The sequence below is a fragment of the Periplaneta americana genome, chromosome 7 (genome assembly GCF_040183065.1).
Source record: "Periplaneta americana isolate PAMFEO1 chromosome 7, P.americana_PAMFEO1_priV1, whole genome shotgun sequence".
Taxonomy (NCBI): domain Eukaryota; kingdom Metazoa; phylum Arthropoda; class Insecta; order Blattodea; family Blattidae; genus Periplaneta; species Periplaneta americana.
The window spans coordinates 88,904,195-88,924,484 of NC_091123.1; the positions used below are offsets into that span (position 1 = coordinate 88,904,195).

The 20,290-nt window shown below is 35.7% G+C and overlaps 1 protein-coding gene across 1 annotated transcript in view; it reads right to left on the reverse strand.

Annotated features, from left to right (window-relative positions):
• Window positions 1-20,290, reverse strand: part of Hsc70-5 (Heat shock protein 70 cognate 5) — a 66,033-nt gene that overhangs the window by 12,388 nt on the left and 33,355 nt on the right. The window contains exons 7-11 of the mRNA XM_069831016.1: window positions 18,268-18,430; window positions 13,555-13,710; window positions 5,790-5,936; window positions 2,016-2,243; window positions 1,531-1,753 (exon numbers count right to left, since the gene is read on the reverse strand). Of these exons, the coding sequence (XP_069687117.1) occupies window positions 1,531-1,753; window positions 2,016-2,243; window positions 5,790-5,936; window positions 13,555-13,710; window positions 18,268-18,430 (917 nt within the window). The remainder of the gene's footprint in view (window positions 1-1,530; window positions 1,754-2,015; window positions 2,244-5,789; window positions 5,937-13,554; window positions 13,711-18,267; window positions 18,431-20,290) is intronic.

A 20,290-nucleotide genomic window follows, 5' to 3' on the forward strand; every position in this document is an offset into this window, starting at 1 on the left:
CATTATTATTACTGTTTATTTTTATCCTTATCTCTGGCACTAGGCATTAAATGTTTATGAGCCGCCACTGGATTATATGATCATAATCTACAGACTTCACACTATGTATGGACATATTGTGGCGTCATTAACTTCTATCATGTGACCACAGGCAATGTTTGCAAAATGGTCGATAACGATGGTTCATTTTGACAGCGAGCTGTCATTAAATTCCTTGTTAAAGAAGAAAAAGCTACTGCTGAAATTCACCTCAGAATTCAGCGTGGATACGGAAATGTGTGTATGGGAGCCAGCAGTGTTAGGAGATGGGTGAAACATTTCGAAGATGGGAACACGAGCATCCAAGATGAGCCTCCTAGCTGTCGCCCTCAAACTGTCTCCATGGAATGCAACAAGGAAAGAGTTGATGAGTTCTGGCATGCATTTTGAATTTCTTGAACCTGGACAGACCATAAATGCTGTCCACTATATTCAGGCACTTTTGAAGCTCTGTTGTGCATTGCAGGCACGAGAAACGCCCTGGAAAGAAGAACATCCTGCAACACGATAATGCGTGGCCTCACACTGATTGTATCACAGTGGAGGAAATCAGAACATTTGGGTGGGAAACTCTTCCGCACTCTCCCTACAAACCCCGACTTTGCACCCTCCGACTACCATCTTTTCGGTTCTGTAAAGGAGCAGCTGCAAGGCCAACACTATGAGATGCTGGAAGACATCCGGAAAGCAGTGCATCAATGTCTTCGGGAAGATGAAACTGACTTCTACAGCAAGGGAGTTTTCAAACTTACAGAACGGTGGGAAAAATGTGTACAAAGAAATGCAGACTGTGTTCATAAGTGACAGAAAAGTCTGTAGATTAAAATGATATACCTGGTTTGTCTAAAAAATAAAAATTAAGATTTATAACAATGGGTTGCTCATGACTTTCAGTAGGACCCTCGTATATTACAGAACACTGAAACATTCAACTAAAACAAAACTACACAAGTAAAATTCACATTATAAAATAACGTTCCATAAAAGAAAACAACTGAGGTTCTGACTGATATATACATCTATTATCAGGCAGTACATCTCACTTGACGATATGTGTCAAATGAAGAACAACTGTTTGTATGCAGCTGAAGTCTGACTAGTATAATATGTAACTAGTTGGTGATGTATGCAGTGGAGGGGGAAAGGAAGTGGCCATCCTACCCCTTTATCTCCTGGCCTAGTTGCCTCATAATAACAAAAGAAAACATATAAAAAAAATTATGAAAGAACAAAGAAAAAATACACGCAACATACCTATATAAATATGCTGAGAAATTATTGAGCAGATGCTTTCTTCAGGAATGGAATAGGCCATGCCTGATTCAATACATTTACAGAATGAACTTTCGCAATCTGATAAATGTAAAAGACTTAGCAGTGACAACATTGCCAGACTACTGTATACTGGGAGGCAAGAAGGAAAATGTAGATAATCTAATCCCCATGCCAGTGAACCACCAGTACCAAGAATTTATGACATAACACACTTACTTTGTTGTTCTTTGCCTGTGCCCTTATCTCGTGCAGAAACATGAACAATTCCGTTAGCATCAATGTCAAATGTCACTTCAATCTGTGGAACTCCTCGTGGTGCAGGAGGGATGCCCACCAATGTGAATTGTCCTAATAGCTTATTGTCACCAGCCATCTCACGTTCACCTTGATGCACTTTTATTTCCACTTGTGTTTGTCCATCAGCAGCAGTAGAGAAAATCTTCAACCAAAGATGAGAATTATTAATATGTAGTGTATGTAAAACTGTTTATCAATTCTCCTGCCATGCCCCTCATGTGCTTCAGAACCAAACAAGCTTCAGAATAAAAACAGAAATCAGAAAATCGCCAGTCATAACATACATAATTACTTTTATCTATGAGATATTCTCCATTCAAAATGGCAAAAAGATTGAATGTTAGTTAGTTGGCACACAATTTATTTGTAGAGTCAATTTACCAGAAAATAAAACAAACACACACCTGGCTTTTCTTTGTTGGTATAGTGGTATTTCTTGAAATTAATCTTGTAAACACACCTCCAAGAGTTTCTATACCCAAGGAAAGAGGAGTTACATCTAGCAACAAAACATCTGTGACATCACCAGCCAGAACACCACCTTGCACTGCAGCACCAACAGCTACTGCCTCATCAGGGTTTACTGATCGACTTGGTTGACGGCCAAAAATTTCTTGAACTGTAGACTGTACCTAAAATGTAAGTCCCAAGTTGATGAATAAGAAGTTTTAAAACTTGTCAAACTTAATGTAATAACAGTTGGACAGAAATCAACAGATTTTCAAAAAAGATCTTGTAGTGATCGCAAATTTATTGTGACACACGTTAGTTCAAAAAGACAGAATGTATTTTAATACACCAACTTCGATTTTGAGAAAGCTTTTGATATGGTAGGTTGAGAATAGGTGTCTACACAGGTCGAAATTTTTAGGCCTGGTTTCGTCTGATCTGAACCATACCTGAACCCAATCAAAACCCAAGATTACCTTATAATTATCACCCAAGCCCGACCCGAAATCCGAAAACTAGCATTTAAAGCAGAGCCCAGAGGCCAAAGGCCACAGGGGTCAGAAGCAGCTGTGAGAGTTTACCACTCCAATAGGAGAATGAGCAAGAGTAATCTCCGAGTTTCTCAGATAAAACAAATATGTCTATGGATAGAGCAGAGACAAGATAAATACTGTTACGAAATTGAAGTCGAACTAAACAATAACTTATGATACCGGTAGTCTACTGTCAAATAGGTGTCGAGTGGACATCTAATCGCGCATGCATGAAAATCTTCATATTATTTATTTAATCAGTATATCATTTGCGGGGGGGGGGGGGGATTTTGCATTTCTTTAAGGCTCAAGCCCCTGAGAGCTTGACCCGAGCCCATGCAGTGATTTAGTGGAGAAGAACAGTTTAAAATCATGATAAATGAAGAATATCCTCAACCATAACTAAGGACAGTTCAAGTATGTATGATAATACTTATATAAAAATAAACGAGGGGGGATAGAAAGTAGAAATTAACCAGGGTGTGAGGCAGGAGTGTCCTCTATTTCCCACTCTTTTTAATATATACCTTGATCATGTCATTTAAATATTTATAAATAAGATACGAACTCGATAAAAACTTATTAGACACCATGTTTTATGCAGATATGTGTTAAGAAACTTGGCGCCTATGTAGAAAAGTATCCAAAAGATGTGAGTTCATTTGTGTATTTTTTATTTTTGTTTACCTATTAAACGTTTTTATTTTAAATTATTGTGCATTACTTTCCAATCCACCCTCGCGTGTGTGTGTGTGTGTCTGTCTCTATATATATATATATATATATATATATATATATATATATATATATATATATATATATATATATATATATATATATGCGGGTCCAGAAGAATAATCTCCATGGTTTGAATTAGCCACCCATAGGTTTCTTGATAGTTGCAACTGAGTGGTATATATCTTTAAGCAGCACAAGCCATGCCATTTCAGTTATCATCATGGTGCTGATAGGTGAACATCATGCTTATGTTGATGAAGCATATTTAAAAAATGGTGACTCTGTGATAGCAACACAACGGTAATTTCATACCCATTTTAGAGTAGGTCGACACGAAAGAATTCCTGATACGAAAACAATACTGTTATGAGTGAGAAATTTCAGACAAAAGATTCAATTTTCAAGCAGAAATTGTCTGGTAGAAGTCGCAACGTTCGAATTTCCGAAAATATCGCAGCAACGAGGCATGTTGTTACCACATGTAAACAATGTTCAGCCATTAAACATGCTCTGGCACTGGGAATATCTGATCGGAGTGTCGAATCTTACACCTAGTTCACAAGTTCCATCCCTACGAAGTTATGGTGATTCAGGAACTTCAGCAAAACAGCCAAGATGGTTGCGAGACCATATTGGAAAATATTCCAGGTGACTCTGCTGTACTCAGTAGTGATGCTCATTTTCATTTGTCAGGCTGTATCAACAAACTAAACCTTCGGTATTGGGCCCAAAAAAGAAATGCATCAACAACCTCCATAGTGAGCATGTTACTGTTTGGTGTGCTGTTGCACAACTTGGAATAATAAGGCTAAATTTTTTTGAGAAAGAAGAACGCACAGTCACTATTTCATCAGGAGTGTAGAGCTCGTGAGTGCAAGCATTTGGACGATATTATCTTTAAAACAAAGTGATGTCAAAATTGCAAACATTCTTCTGCAAGGTGGTACAATAAAATTTTGAATAAGATCTATGTTGCTCTTTTTATTTATGTTTCAAATTGGGGAGATCATTCTGAAGGATCATGCATACATGTATGTATGTATCAAAATGAAACAGAGATAACATACAGCATAACTTAAAATGCAAACAAGAATAAAACATTATGAGACATGTTCATTATGATTTTACATGATTTAAGATAATTACTATATTAAAAATTAAATACATCGATTATGTGGGTATTTCTCCCTTAAATTTTGTAGGTAACAGTGGGATGTGTCCATTACTCTGTGGCATCTATTATATACCTGTAAATATGGTAATTTTTAATGGTTTCCTGGTATTATCCCGTATTTATCGTTTTTGTTCCCTGTTCCCCTAAAAATAATGGATCAAGGTATATATGCATATAGTGTGTATTTATTTTATCGCGTCATTTTACGACGCTGTATCAACATCTAGGTTATTTAGCATCTGAATGATATGAAGGTGATAATGCCGGTGAAATGAGTCCGGGGTCCAGCACCGAAAGTTACCCAGCATTTGCTCGTATTGGGTTGAGGGAAAACCCCAGAAAAAACCTCAACCAGATAACTTGCCCCGACCAGGATTCGAACCCGGGCCACCTGGTTTCACAGCCAGACGAGCTGACTGTTACTCCTATAGTGTGTATAAAATCAAATTTCTAATGTGTAAGTTACATTTGGCATTCATCAAATAATTCCAAAGACTGTTTTCACTCCACATTAATATAATTTCAAAAGCAAATAAAAGAATGTTTCACCTATGAATTTAAAAGTCATCACACTAGTTACTTCAACATAATGAAATTCTGCAATGAGAAATAAATCATGTCACTGCCTATTTATTTCAAGAAATTAATTTATAAAAGAATTATATAAATTCAGCAGTATGTGCTGTGCTGGGAAGATCTAAGGACAACTGTTGTAGGCATTGCCACAACAAGGTTGAAACTCTTGCACACATCCTGGGATCCTGTCCGCACAGCAAAGCTCAGCGAAACACTAGATATCACCAAGTACTATCAATTATAATCAGTGCCCTTAAAGATGCAGACTACAACATCTTTGAAGAAGTAGTTTAAAAGGCTTGGAATACCTACATCTGTTATTCCGATTGTAATTTTAGCTGCTTTTGAAGGAAAAAATGCTCTACTAAAGCATCACCTATATTTGAAATGAAACTAAGATTATTGGCTCTTTACTTTTTCGTAATACTTATCTCACTCTAAAACTGGTATATTTCTACTAATCTAAAAATGTATTTGCAGCTCTAGATTTGTGGGAGTTTCATTCTCCAAAACAAAATCAATGGTTCAATGAACTTTTAATCATATTTATACGCTTAAAGTACACTTTGTTCTTTATGGCAGCTCACAAATGGTGAGAAGATTTCTAAAATAAAAAAATATATACAGTATCATAAAAAAGATATTACTAATTATTCATCATAATGAAATATGAAGTAATAATGGTACGAAAGTTAATTCAGACTTACTTTGGGCATTCTTGTCATCCCTCCAACGAGTAAAACTTCTCCAATATCAGACTTGCTAACTTCTGCATCTGAAAGTGCTTTCTGGCAAGGAGATACAGTTTTCTTGATCAAATCTCCAACTAGACTTTCAAATTTGGAACGAGTAAGCTACAAAGATAGAAATACGGAATCAACAATGTAACAGATAATATATCACACATCAATTTAAAATTATATACATATACACAACTTCTTGCTTACTATTTGTGCAAGCCCAAAGACATAAATAATTATGCAACAATCCTAATGGCTGACAGAAGCTCCAGTAACAGTCATACATTAAGATATCATTCTTTTTCATTTTAGACCCATGACTTGTTACAGTCTCAATCGATTTATCCGAAACTTCCCTTCCCTCCAGGTTAGTAGTGTAGGAGTTGTCGATAAATTCAAAATAAATTTGCAAATCATATGATGTAATTCTATTAGACAGCAAGGAATGATGAAACATTAACTTGATATTCACTGATGAGTGTGATGATCACACACTTATGCAGTAAATGTTACTTTTGTGTGTTGAGATCAAATGAAATGTGTAAAACATCAAGAGATTTGCATGTCAATTTAAAATACTACTAAATGCGTAAAAAAAGTGTGCCTTGGCAGCTAGAATGCCACTTTTGCTCTCTAAAATCTGAAGATTTTTAATTCATCATCATCATCATCATCTGCATTACGGTATGGACCATAAGATCCGTTCCACTCAAATCAATATTGGAGACTTTGAGTAAGATAATGTCCCCTAAAGAGGTTACCAATCTCTTGTAGGGTAAGATCATGATGGGGATGCCATCTCAGAGCATATGATCATTACTCCCTGTGTACTAGCCCCATCAGGAGGGTTGAAGGTCTACTTCTCCGCCGAGGGATTAATTTAACATCCAACAATTGTACATTTTCGTGAGTTATTCTTTCGAGTGCAAACACAGACATTTCGTGTGAATAAGCAAATAAAAATGACTCATACCTAAAAGACACAAACAGGCTGTGTGGAAAAGTCTCGAAATGGACATTTTTGCTATTCTACAATATATTTTTCTTAATTTCATATCATGATCATAATATACACATACCTGGCAATTTGAAAAATAGAAAAATCTGAGACTTATTAAAGATGCTGATTTAGCCTTCTTCAGAAATGTGGCATCAAGAGTTTACTCAGAACACTTCCCCTTTTGTACAGATTTGTAAGTTAACAATTTTTTTCCAGAATAGCATCAGAAAGAGAGAATCTGAACTGTGCCCTAGTTTTTTCCACCGGCTAAAGATCTTTTCACAATCTGCATTATGTGACATTGAAAAAACACCTAACCAACCTTGACAGTTTATCATACTTTAATGTCATCTCCAGATTTCATTCTTCCTAAATAGAGTAACATGATGGCACTTGGAGAGGGTGAAGCCTTTTTACTTCCCTTCCCCAAGTTAGCAAGTGAAAGGGCAAATGTTCACATAGAATTCCTATCTCATGTCATTTCTTTTGCGCCCTGACTTCTCATTGGACCAGCCAGCTTTGAGGTCAGTACAGCAATAGTCTTGTTTTGTGATATGCACTACACATTCCACAGATGGTCTCCACCAAAGACCAATGAACATTTTTTTCTTACTGATATTTTCAATATACAACTGAACTTTTCTTCCTTACTGATGTCTTCAATATCTTCCATCTGCAAAGAGCAAAACTGCACCTAAAACACACCCAGTTCTTTGTCCATATCTTTCCCCTTAATGTTCAAAATTGCAAGGAATCTTTTAACAAGAAACTAAACATCTGTAAATGAAGCATCGCTAATTGATGCCATATTGTCCACCTCTGCCTTTATTAGTACCTCATTTTCTAAAGGAATCTTGAGGCTTTCCATGATACTGGATGTAGCATTTTCAATAAACATTTCAGCACAATGCTTTTGGTTTACTATACTGTGGTAATCAACTTCTAATATTGAATTTGCCTCTTTAATTGCTTTGGACTTAACAAATCTTGATACTATCGTCAAGTAAAATGGATTGAAGCAAATGAATATGAGAAGCACTAGATTGTAAAGAATATTTGGATGTTCAAAAACTAGTATGACATAGGAGATGAACACGTAAAATTCTCTATTGTTCCCTTCATAGGTTGAATCATTTTGTTGATTCAAGATTTGGTTTGGATTTTTTTTTTTGCTGTAGTTGGATACTATGGCTCTGAACTTGATCTTTTTAAAAAATCTGTGGGTGAAGCACTGCTTCTTTTCAATCTGAATTCTCATGAACATTGTCTTAATTTCAAGTTTCGGAATTTTAAATGACTGTAATGTCCTCTTTGAATCATCTTTCTTATCAGTGATCTCACTATTGAAGAAGCTTATTAATAGTTGTCACTGCTGCAGAGTTGAGACTAAACATTTTCCCTGGGACAGCCATCAAATGCATAAATGTTTCAAAATTTTTCTCACCTACTATCATGAAGTTCTGGAAGGGTTTTAGTCTATTCTTTCTTTTGAAACTTATTTCTAAGTAGAAAAAAAATATACACGAAATACTTATCAATCTTCGCTGAAAGACAAGTTGCAACTTTTTCAGCTTCCAAATTTATTAGATACATGAGCATCTAACAATGAATAAATTACTAATTTCTTTCTTCAAATGTCTTACCACGCACTATCAGCACATGTGGCACTATCAGCACATGAAAGCCAAATAGTTGGAGAGAGGTATGTTGTCTGATTTTAAGTTGTTTAATAGTGAACTCACTATGCTGCCACCAGTCACATCTCCCTCCAATGCTGGAACTGAAAGTAAACAACTTTCTACTTGTGAAGTTTCAGAGTTGTAACAGGTAATAACACTTGTATAGAGTTTGGAATCAGATTGATTTCTGCCATCTGCAGCAACTGATCTACGATGCAAAGCCGCTATTATCTTCATTCTCCATGTCGTTTATAATTGCAGCAGTTCTGATATGAGCATAACCATATTTCTTTCAGATATGACTATCAGATATTTTTCTGAGCAACAGACCCACATGGTTTGCACAGTTTAGAAATAAACTGTGTTCAACTTATCCTCTTATCACATTTTGTTGGAACACTAAAATTTAGTTTCATGTTTTTCTCAATACACTAAGAATTTGTTATATGCTTCTTCGTCTTAACATGATGTATACTAAAATCACATTTGTAAACTGTACAGAAAGCACCATTTATTGACTTTATTACAGGAAATTTCGTAGTAAAAACAGAGTTGTATTTTCTTGATATTATTATTTGACAGATAATCAATATACACCACGAGGATAAACAAGTGACAAAAACAATGACAAAACTTCACAGATGATATCAATGGATTTCTCAAATGAATATGGGACAAAAGCAATTGGTCACCTACCAGAAAAGATTTCATCCAGGTGGTGTGGTTGCATCATCATGCATGAAGTGTATTTCTCGATGGAGTGTCAGTGGTATGTCATCCAATAAATCAGCCAGTTCATTTTGCAAGAAATCTTTGTATCTGAATATGCCAACTTATGCTTGTGAAGGCAGGAAACCATTTTCGGAAGTCAAGAAATTCAGTTTGTCATTCAATCTAGACATTTCTTTACAAATTTCAACATACTCCAGAAATTAGGTATCTCCAGCAATATGTTCAGATAGATATCAGAATTCCTTAGTCAATGATTCATTGCCACTAAATTCAATAACTCACTTTCTAGTTACAGACAAACATATCGAGGTCTACCTCAGGGCGCTGTCCTCAGCACAACTTTATTCAATATTTATATAAATGACTTACCCTCCCTATTAGAGGAATCAAACATGAAAACAGCACTATTTGCAGATGATATAGTTTTGTGGACTTCCGGATCTTAGAGACATAGAGACAAAATTAAAAATTCTGCTCTTAAAGCTCTAAATCAACTACATGAATGGAATACATCAAATTTGATGACACTCAATTTAAGCAAAAGTAACTACCAAATATTTTCACTTGGTAAAAAAGAAAGAGACAAAACGGCTTCAGAGAAAATAGATCTTGCATTGATGGAGTTTTTACATTGGCCCAACTTATCGAGAAACCTCGAGAGTTCAATATTCCAACACACATAACATTTATTGATTTCCAAAAAGCATTTGATACTGTAAATAGATCAACACTTTGGAACATTTTAAAGAAAGAAAGGATACCTCAAAATTTAATTTATGCCATTCAAAGCATGTACAGAAACACAAAGATTAAAATTAAAATTAATAACAAGATTAGTTTAACGACTAGGATAACAAATCAAGGCTTAAAACAAGATTGTCCGCTGTCTCCTTGTTTATTTAATATATATATATTAATGCACTTATTAAGGACTGGGAAATTGATTTGGCCACACATTTTATGATCGATAATAAACCCCTTAACACTCTGCTCTACGCAGATGATGTAATTATATTAGCTAACACCGAAGACAACTTACAAATAGCAATTCATAGGTTATATCAAAAAGCAAAAGAGTACAATTTAGAAATTTCTATACACAAAACAAAAACCATGGCCTTTATTGGTAAAAATTCTATAAGAACTAAAATAGTTATCAATAACTCTGGAGTAGAGCAAGTAAATGCTTTTACTTACCTTGCCTGTAATCTCTCCTATATTCATTCTCGAGATATAGATAATAAATTAGCCAAATTTCAACAGCTGCTAAGAACAATTAGAAATACACTGTTTAAGAAGGTCCGGCAAGACACAATTTTGAAATTCTACAAAACAATGGCCATTCCAACTTTGCTATATGGATCAGAAACTTGGATTCTAACAACTAGTCAACTGAAAAGAATAGAAGCAGCTGAGATGAGATTACTAAGACTGCTAGCAGGCTACACTCTCTATGACCATAAATATAATGAAGACATCCGACAAGAACTAAATATCGCAGCCATTACAGAGACACTCCACAAGTATCGGAGCAACTGGCATGAGCATGTTCTACGAATGCCAAATGATAGACTACCCACCAGGAGATTATTAAATTACAGACCCCTTGGATACTGAGATCGTGGACGCCCAAAGAAGTGATGGAGAGACCAGCTTTTCACCTGAGACGGAACAGGCCAAATGGCCTAAACCCTGATAGCTATTGATGATGATGATGATGAAAAAAGAAAGAGAATTCAATATCCAATACAATGGCCAACACCTTCCTAGGACTTATGAATTCAAATATCTTGGAGTTATTTTCGATAGTAAGTTAACATGGAGCAACCATTTGAAATACATTTCTGAAAAAGCTCGTAAAAGATTCTCCCTTCTAAAAAGATTAGCAGGAAAGAAATGGGGATGCTCTAGGAATACTTTGAACACTACATACAAAATGTTTATACAGCCAATGCTGACATACTGCGGAGAAATTTTAATTACTTCACCTTTCATAAACGACATAGAATATGTTCAAAACCAAGCTCTCAGACTCATTACTGGTGGAATCAAAACAACTCCAATAGATTCTATGAGATTCCTCACTAATATTAACAGCATCAAAATGACAATAGAAGAAAAAGCACTGATTCAATATGAAAAACTTATTATATTACCAGGAAACAATTGGCATTCATACAGTCCTCTCTGTAGATTGAAAATTCAAAAAAGTTTCATATCCATTGTTCAAGAATTAAAACAGAAAATCAATATCTCGAATTTAAAAGAAAACCTACAAATTAAACCAAACCCTTTAACTCTATTAAATATGGAATATAATCTAAATTTAACTGAAGAAATACTAAAATCAGAAGTAAACACTGAAATACTAAAACAATTGTCTTTAGAGACAATTAATATTAGATACCCTCCACAAAACTGGCTTCATTTATACACTGACGGATCCTTGATCTCCAGAGAACAAGGTGCCGGTGCAGGTGTTACATGCTGTCTCTTCTCACTTTATAGATCTCTTGGGTATGGAACAACAAGTTTTGATGGAGAAATCATTGCAATAAGTGAAAGTCTCAGAAATCTTCTATGCCACATCTGTAAATTTAAAAATGCAGTTATATTGTCAGACTCCAAAGCAGCTATTCTATCAATAGTCTCTAAACACACACCTTCATCTCAAACAGCAGAAATAACTAAAATGCTCTCCCAATTAATATCACTCAATAAAAGAATTGTATTCCAATGGATACCATCCCATTGTGGAATCCTGGGAAACGAGAATGCGGATGCTTTAGCAAAGAAGGGCAGCACTGCTACTTACAGACCTGTTACTAAATCTACGTATTACTCTGTGAAAAGATTTATTAAATCTACATACTTAGACTTCAACAAACAAAATTTGATAACACAATCCCATGGGAAAAAATGGAACTCTCTGCATCAAAATCCACAGTTAATTCCCGATTTACCACGAAAATCGTCTGTAGCTGCATTTAGATTGGCAACAGCCATGATTGTTTGGCCAAACACCTGCATAGAATTGGAATATATCAGTCCCCTAACTGTCCATTGTGCAACTCAAACCAAGAAATGGATTCAGAACACCTCAAAATCTGTGCTTCAGTGGCTGGTCATGATAATATCTTTGAAAAATATTTGAGTGCAAGAGGTCAAATGACTTTATTGTCAAACGTCTGGCATCAGAAAACAACAACAAATTTCAACATGCTTTTGTAAGAGTTTAAGATTTAATTATAATAAATAGTGCACTGGGTTACACCAAGATCTTACTGGAAAACCTGTTAAATCAGAAAGTCAGCATATGTGGAACCATGTTGATATACCTACTTTTCTTTTCTATGCACCAAGAAACCATTCCTGAAGTTTTGCTCTTCTTTTCTGAAACATATCGATGGCCTAGATCTAATACAGTAGAACCTCTATTATCCGTGGTAATGAAGGGGGTGGACTGAATGGTTAATCGAAAAAATCGGATAATCTGTACCATAAAAGATTCTCGTAAATTTAGTGAATAATGCTTACACTTTCATAATTTACTCTATGGCCTCGTATTGAACATGCTGGGTAGTGGATCAGAAGTTCACTGATATAAGTCTGGTTGTTAACAACAGGATTTTAGGGGACAAGGAAATTTCTTGTAATGGCTATCTGTGGAAAGATAGAAATAGTGGAGGTCTCGCACTGCAAGTTTACATACTACATATATGTCATCCTTGATTTTTATTAAATTGCACATGGTTGTGACTCCAGTCCCATATTCTGAGATGAGTCACAGTTTCTCATTTCCCGAAACCACGCAGTTATTTGCATTTTTTTATACTTAGCACAACATGATTTCTTCTGATACTCGTGGAAGACATTTTATATAGAAGTTATAAAAGACGAACAGTAGATCATACTGTGTAAGGATAAAGTCTTGTAATAACTTGCTAATATAATGTACAGTAGCATACTCCATATATTTCTGTAGGGGGAAAAAAGGGAGTAAAAAAACAGTCGGATGATCCACCAATCGGTTAATAGAGTGACGAATAATTGGCGTTCTACTAAATCACGTATGTACTGTAATTTCTCTAAAAGACTTAAAACTGTTTATTATTTATACTTTCTATCTATTTGAATCCTTGTTGTATTCTTACTGATTATTGTGCTTTTCAGTGGTTCATATAGATAAAATATATAAATAATAAATGGTTTTAAGTCTCTCCTGAAAATTTTGGAAAAATCACATATGTGGTATTAGGTCTAGGCCATCAATATATAGTGTGGATATTATAATTTTCAAAATAGGTTACAAAAAACTTACTTTGAGATTCATGTGTTTTGGTCCAGATGAGTCCATAGTAAGATATGGTAGATTGATGTCAGTCTGGAGAGATGACGAAAGTTCTATTTTTGCCTTTTCTGCAGCTTCTTTTAAACGTTGCATAGCCATTGGATCTTTGGTTACATCAATTCCTTGCTGTAACACAGACGTAATTTGTAAGAGAATTGTTTCAGTACAGAATGTGCCACTACAATAATTAATCATTAGTGATAAGAAATATATGCAAATGCATATTTGCATTGGAGCTGCATATTTTAATGAAACTTAGTAGTTTCATGTTTAGGGTAATTAAGATGATTGACACATGGTTGTTCACGCATATTTCGACATCAAGGACATACGAGGCCTGTCTAAAAAGTATCTGACCTTTAGCCAGAAAAAATATTTCAAATACCTGACGGGGTTGGGACCCTAATCCCCTTCAAAGTAGGCCCCTTGTGCTTGCACACACTTAGCCCACCGATCCTTCCACTGCCGGAAACACCTCTGGAAGTCTTCTTTTGGAATGGTGTTCAGCTCCGTCGTCGCGTTCCGCATTATCTCTTCTCTACTCTCAAAACGGGATCCTTTCAGTGGTGTCTTCAATTTTGGAAACAACCAGAAGTCGCAAGGAGCCAGGTCTGGAGAGTAGGAAAGTTGGCGAACGGTTGTAATTCCATGTTTGGCCAAGAAAGTGTGGATCAATTGGGATGAATGTGCGGGGGCGTTGTCATGATGCAAGTGCCAGTTGTTCGCCGTCCACATGTCTGGTCTTTTGCGCTGAACTGCATCACGGAGTCGCCGGAGAACATCGTGATAGTACTCCTTTGTCACTGTTTGTCCTTCCGGTGCGTATTCGTGATGCACAACTCCACGGACATTAAAGAAAACAGTCAGCATCACCTTGATTTTGCTTCGCACCTGCCGCGCTTTCTTTGGCCTTGGAGACTCGGGATGCTTCCATTGCGACGACTGTCTTTTTGTTTCTGGGTCGTACCCGTACACCCATGATTCATCTCCAGTTATCATGGTGTTCAGAAACCCAGGATCAGTGTTGGCGGTGTCCAGAAGGTCCTGTGCAACGTCACGACGGAGGTCTTTTTGTTCCGGGGACAACAACTTGGGCACGAATTTCGCAGCCACTTGGTTCATGTTCAAATCATCACGCAAAATTGCATGTGCAGAATCTTTACTCACTCCAACCTCTTCGGCAATCTCCCGCATGGTCAAACGACGATCTGCCATCACCAAATTTCGCACCCTCTCAACAACAGTTGCACTCCGAGCAGTTTGGGGCCTGCCACAACGCTGCTCACTCTCCGCTGATGTGCGACCATCTTTGAATCGGTTGAACCACTCCTTAATTTGTGTTACACCCATTGCATCTTCCCCAAACACATGCTGAATCTTACGAATTGTTTGACTTTGAGAATCACCAAGCTTTTGACAAAATTTGATGCAGTATCTTTGCTCAATTCGTTCAGTCATCTTGCGAGAAAACTAGATCCGACAAACACTTAGAACAGCACCTTACTTGGCGACCACCAGCCAGTGACTGGCACAAGCGAATGCGGTGAAAAAATTCAAGCATGCGCATTACGGTTCCTCCTTCCACCATGCACAGTGGCGCCGCCTTAGAATCACTACTTTGCGCGGGAAAATTTAAGGTCGGATACATTGTAGACAGGCCTCGTATTTCACGCATACTTTTAATTTTTTTTGTAGCTAAAACTGTTTTATAGGCTTCTGTATTTTGTTGTAATTATATACTGTCTCCTCACTTCATGTGATGTAGAAAGAACTTTTTCTGTGCAAAAGTTTATTTTTATGGCCAAGAGAAATAATATGGGTCCTGGAAAGAAGGCAAAGATTACTGTCACAAAGTTTCATACAGTCATGAAAGAAGATGAATTGTCTATATCAAATTGGTTTTAATTAAATTAGCAATAGCCAATAAGGCAATAACTAAGAAATTAAAGTGACTGTGCTTTTCTTATATAACCAATAAATTGAATTTTCCATTATTTGGCTAGTGTTTTGTTTCTCGTGGGATCCTACTATAGTTTGCCAGCTCTTCAGTTTTTAGTGCATATGTAAGCGTGTATTTCGGCATTTTTAAGGTTTTTGGTGCATATAATTCTCAACACTATTAATAATTTTTATTGTCATTTATGTAGAGAAAATTATATTTTCACATCACCATTATTAATATTTCATTAAGTCTAAGTAAGATGGTCCTAGGAACAACTTCACTACCAAAATTTCATTTTCAAATATGGTAACCAAGTTCACAAAAATCAAAAGACGAACTTCTCTGTTGCTGAGGAAATATTTTCATTAATTAATGGTGCAAATGCGTATAATAAATTTTTGTCACATTTTTAAGAAAGGGTGGAGGAGAAAATATGATACATTTAGAGAATGAAAGGTACATCAAACATATTAACTCCAATCTTGCTTCTAGTCGACACAAAATTATTTTCAAGAAATAAAATAAGACAAGCTACTGTTTCTCTTGAATCAGTAGGAGTATCACACAACCCCTCTCATAGCAATGATGTGAGAATTATCCTTCATCTTTGAACAGAAATAATTTATTATTAATTAGAATACTATGAAGTTCTGGGAGAGATGGGAAGGGGGAGGATGTGACAATTTCTCATAATATGTTATATGCTTTTTGTAACAATACAATTCCTTTATTATGTTGTGAATATGTTTATATTTAAACAGTAACTCGACCAGCTCTGACTTATGACAGCAAGGCATAGACAATCAGAAAAGCTGATGAGATAAGGCTAACAGTAGCTGAAATGAGGTTTATGAGACGGACAGCGGGATGCTCACTGCTCGAACACTGTAAAAATGAAGACATACTGGAATAACTACAAACAGATCCTATAGTTCATTTTGTTCAACAATATAGACTTCAGTGGCAGAAATGTATTGAAAAGCATGGATCACACTAGATGACCTACACAAATTCTTGCCTATGTACCAAGAGGAAGGAGAAATTTGGGAAGACCACAAGAACACTTGCATTAGACTGTAATGGATCCACTAAGGTCTAACATGTGAAGGACATGATGATGATGATGATGATGATGATGATGATGATGATGATGATGATGATGATAATAATAAAAGGTTTGAGTCTCAAAGTACAACAAAATATAATTCCTAAGTATGCAAAGAAAGTGCAGTTGCATTCATTCGATTACTCACAGAGCATGATTGTTTGTTAAAACACTTGAGCAAAATTAGAAGTTTTTCTTCACCACTTTGTCCACTGTGCAGTCTTCAGAAAGAAATGGATCAGAATCATCTTCAGTAATGTCCAGTCCTTTCCTCTAAACTCACTGTGTGTGAGAAATATTGGAGAGCAAGTGAGTTAATCACTTAATTGCCAAGAACTCAGCATTAGTTATCAATGAGGACAACAACAAATTTAAAAAACGAAGTATTTCATGGCATTGTTTAAAACGGTATAAAAAGTTAAAAACTTTATTTTTTAAATACAACTTTTTTTTTGCCAACCTTGGTATTTAAAAGTGATATAATATGCATTAGCTGTTTATAATGAGAGTAAGACTTTTTTAAGAATGGTAAAACTTCGTTATGCGTGAATTTCCAGAGACATAAGAGGCTGACAACTAATGACTGAATCATTTGAGGGTTTGCTTATTATTTATAAATACTGTATTGACCTACCATCCCAGTCATATTACCAGATGGGGTGAAAACTCAGGCTGCATTCACAATGGAAAGAAGTAGAAATAGAAGATAATTTTTTTGCTTCATATGGATTAAAACATTGATTTGTCAGTCTATTCTATGCAATACAAAAAATTACGACGAAAATCGACATTTTGTATTTTTTATTTCAAATAGACTCATTAATTTTGCTGCTAAAACTATTTTGGTTATTAGGGACACATATTTCCCTAAAAAATACAATACATATGCTTTATACTTCTTACTAAAAATTGACATAGAAAATATGCACGTACAAGCAAGCATACATGCAGGCAATGCAAATATTGTCCACAAAGACTGATGTACCCAAGAAACTAACCAAGACCAAAATGTTTTACTCTCTTGCAGATCTCCATTCCTTTCTATCTTTCTGCATAAAGCACACATATGCGCACTTACACTTACGTCTCACATATATTACATAATTTTCACTGCATTAAAAAAGACAATACATCCATTTATATAAATAAATGGATAAAACATTGTGAAAATTGGCTATAAAGTGTTATGTGAGTAAATGCAGTCAGCAGGAAATCTCAGTCTATAACATTACGTGGCAGAAATTCTTCATCCATACTGGTGAAATGATTAATGACACATAATGAATTTTTAATAATGGATATCACATTATTCAGTCTTAACAGAACAATTAATTACTTCATGTAAATACCTATTACAACACATGAGGAGCATCATTTCAAAAAGTGTTTTCTCCAACTTAGTATTTTTTTTTCGTGAAGTGAAAAAGATTCAGTTATCCAATTTCCTTCAAAAAGTAATCACGTTTTGAACCAACACTTCTTTTTATCATCATATTAAGATGGGAGAAAACTCGTTTCAGTACATTATTATTGCAGATTTGGATTCATAGAATGTAACTTTCTTCAAGAATGGAGAAAACACGTTTTGAAACGACACTCCTCACATGAGCCAAATATGTAGTGAAAATATACTTACTTCTTTCTTAAATTCAGCTACGAGAAAGTTAACTAAAGTGTTGTCAAAATCTTCGCCTCCTAAGAAGGTATCTCCATTTGTAGATTTTACTTCAAATACTCCTTTCTGAATTTCCAAAATTGAAATATCGAATGTGCCACCACCAAGATCATACACAGCAATACTGAAATTAAGAGTCACACACAAATTTCAAACTGTTGTTGTGCAAGTACAAAACAATAAAATACAACGCAAGAAATATTATTGTGACCTAACCACGTGGTCATCAGTAGCGACTCTACATCCACTGACTTTTTCCTCCTGAGTACTCAGGAGTACACAATACTAAGCTGCAGGTTAATCAGAAACATGCTTGTTCACCAAGCAAGCTACATTTGCCCAATCCTTTTTTCTAACAACATTCATTCATATATTATTATGATGTAACGAAGTACATATGATATTTCTGTGCAGAAATTCTGCATCATCATATGATGAAAGATGAGTGGAACAGAGAAAAATTCTCTCTGGCACCGGGATTTGAACCCGGATTTTCAGCTCTATGTGCTGATACTCTATCCACTAAGTCACACCAGATTCCCATCCCGATGTCAGATTGAATCTTCTCAGTTTAAGTTCCACCTCTTGGGTTCCCTCTAGTACCGGAGAGAATTTTTCTCTGCTCCGCTCATCCTTGATCATATGACGCAGAATTTCTGCACAGAAATATCATATGTACTTCAGTACATCATAATAACATATGCTTTGCGAAAAATAATCACTTAGTGACTTCTAACAACAATTTGGCAACATGATCTCAAGAGACAGTGTGGCAAAATTTACTTTTTTTTGTCCACATGGGTTATATGTCATGCTGCTTACCCAATTTTCTGTTGTAAAACTTTTACCACTGTTGCTGTTAAATAATACCAAAACCTTTCACAATACTCATATTTCAAATATACCCGTATGAGTGACAACATTAAAGCTCTGAGCAGATTCAGATACTATTATGTTGCAAGAGACCTCGATTACAAACACTGTCACTTCCGATTCCAGTCTTTGAAATGGCTAAATGATGAGGACAGTTCAGGAGAAGTCCAAGTAAAAACTGAGACCAAGAACATCAGAAACAAAGGACTCTAGTATTCGTGACGAATATTTGTTCACTACAGCCCTGTTCGAGCCTTAACTTCCTTCAAGATCTTCTTCCAGGACTCCTATTTCTAGCAAGCAACCACCATCTTTTAACTCTGATCCTACTCAGATATTCCATCCCTCCAACCAACAGTCTTCTTCCCTATGACTTGCATTCCAATATCCTTTTTGGTAGTTCAGTTTCTCCCATTCTTTTCACATGTCCAGCCCATCTAAATCTTTGTTCTTTAATAGTTCTTATAATATCAAGTGATTTGTAAGGTTCATATAATTCATGAGTATATCTTATTCGCTATTCTCCATGTTTTTGTACTGGATCAAAAATTTTCAAAACCCTTCTTTCAAATGTAATTACATGTGATATATTGGCCTGTTACAAAGTTCATGTTTTAGAGCTGTACATCAGAATGGGCCTTATAAGTGTTTGTTCACTCAAGTACTACAGAGAATCCCAGTCAGGTATTGACCAACCCCATGTATGCAAGCAGCAACAGCTCCCAACTGAACAACTCCCAATCATTCTCACACTGTTACCTCCCCTTTCAAGGCCACAGTGCGTGCAACGTTAGCATATGAGGTGTCCAATTTCAAAACTTTTGTAAGTTTTTCGGGAGAAAGAAAAAATGTTTCCTCTGAAGCAGTTGGGAAATAATTGAAATATATTATTATGGATAAGGTGGGTTTTGGAATTGGACAAATCACTCCAATTATTTCCCAACTGCTTCAAATTTTATAAAAGTGGATAAGACGAGTTTTGGAATTGGACGCTTCATGTGTTAGCTTACAGTGAGTTAACAACAGCTCTTTACATGCAGGTGTCTTTAGTTTTATTGTGTGTGAATTACAACAGCTCTTAATGTCCAAGTATCTTTAATATTATTGAATA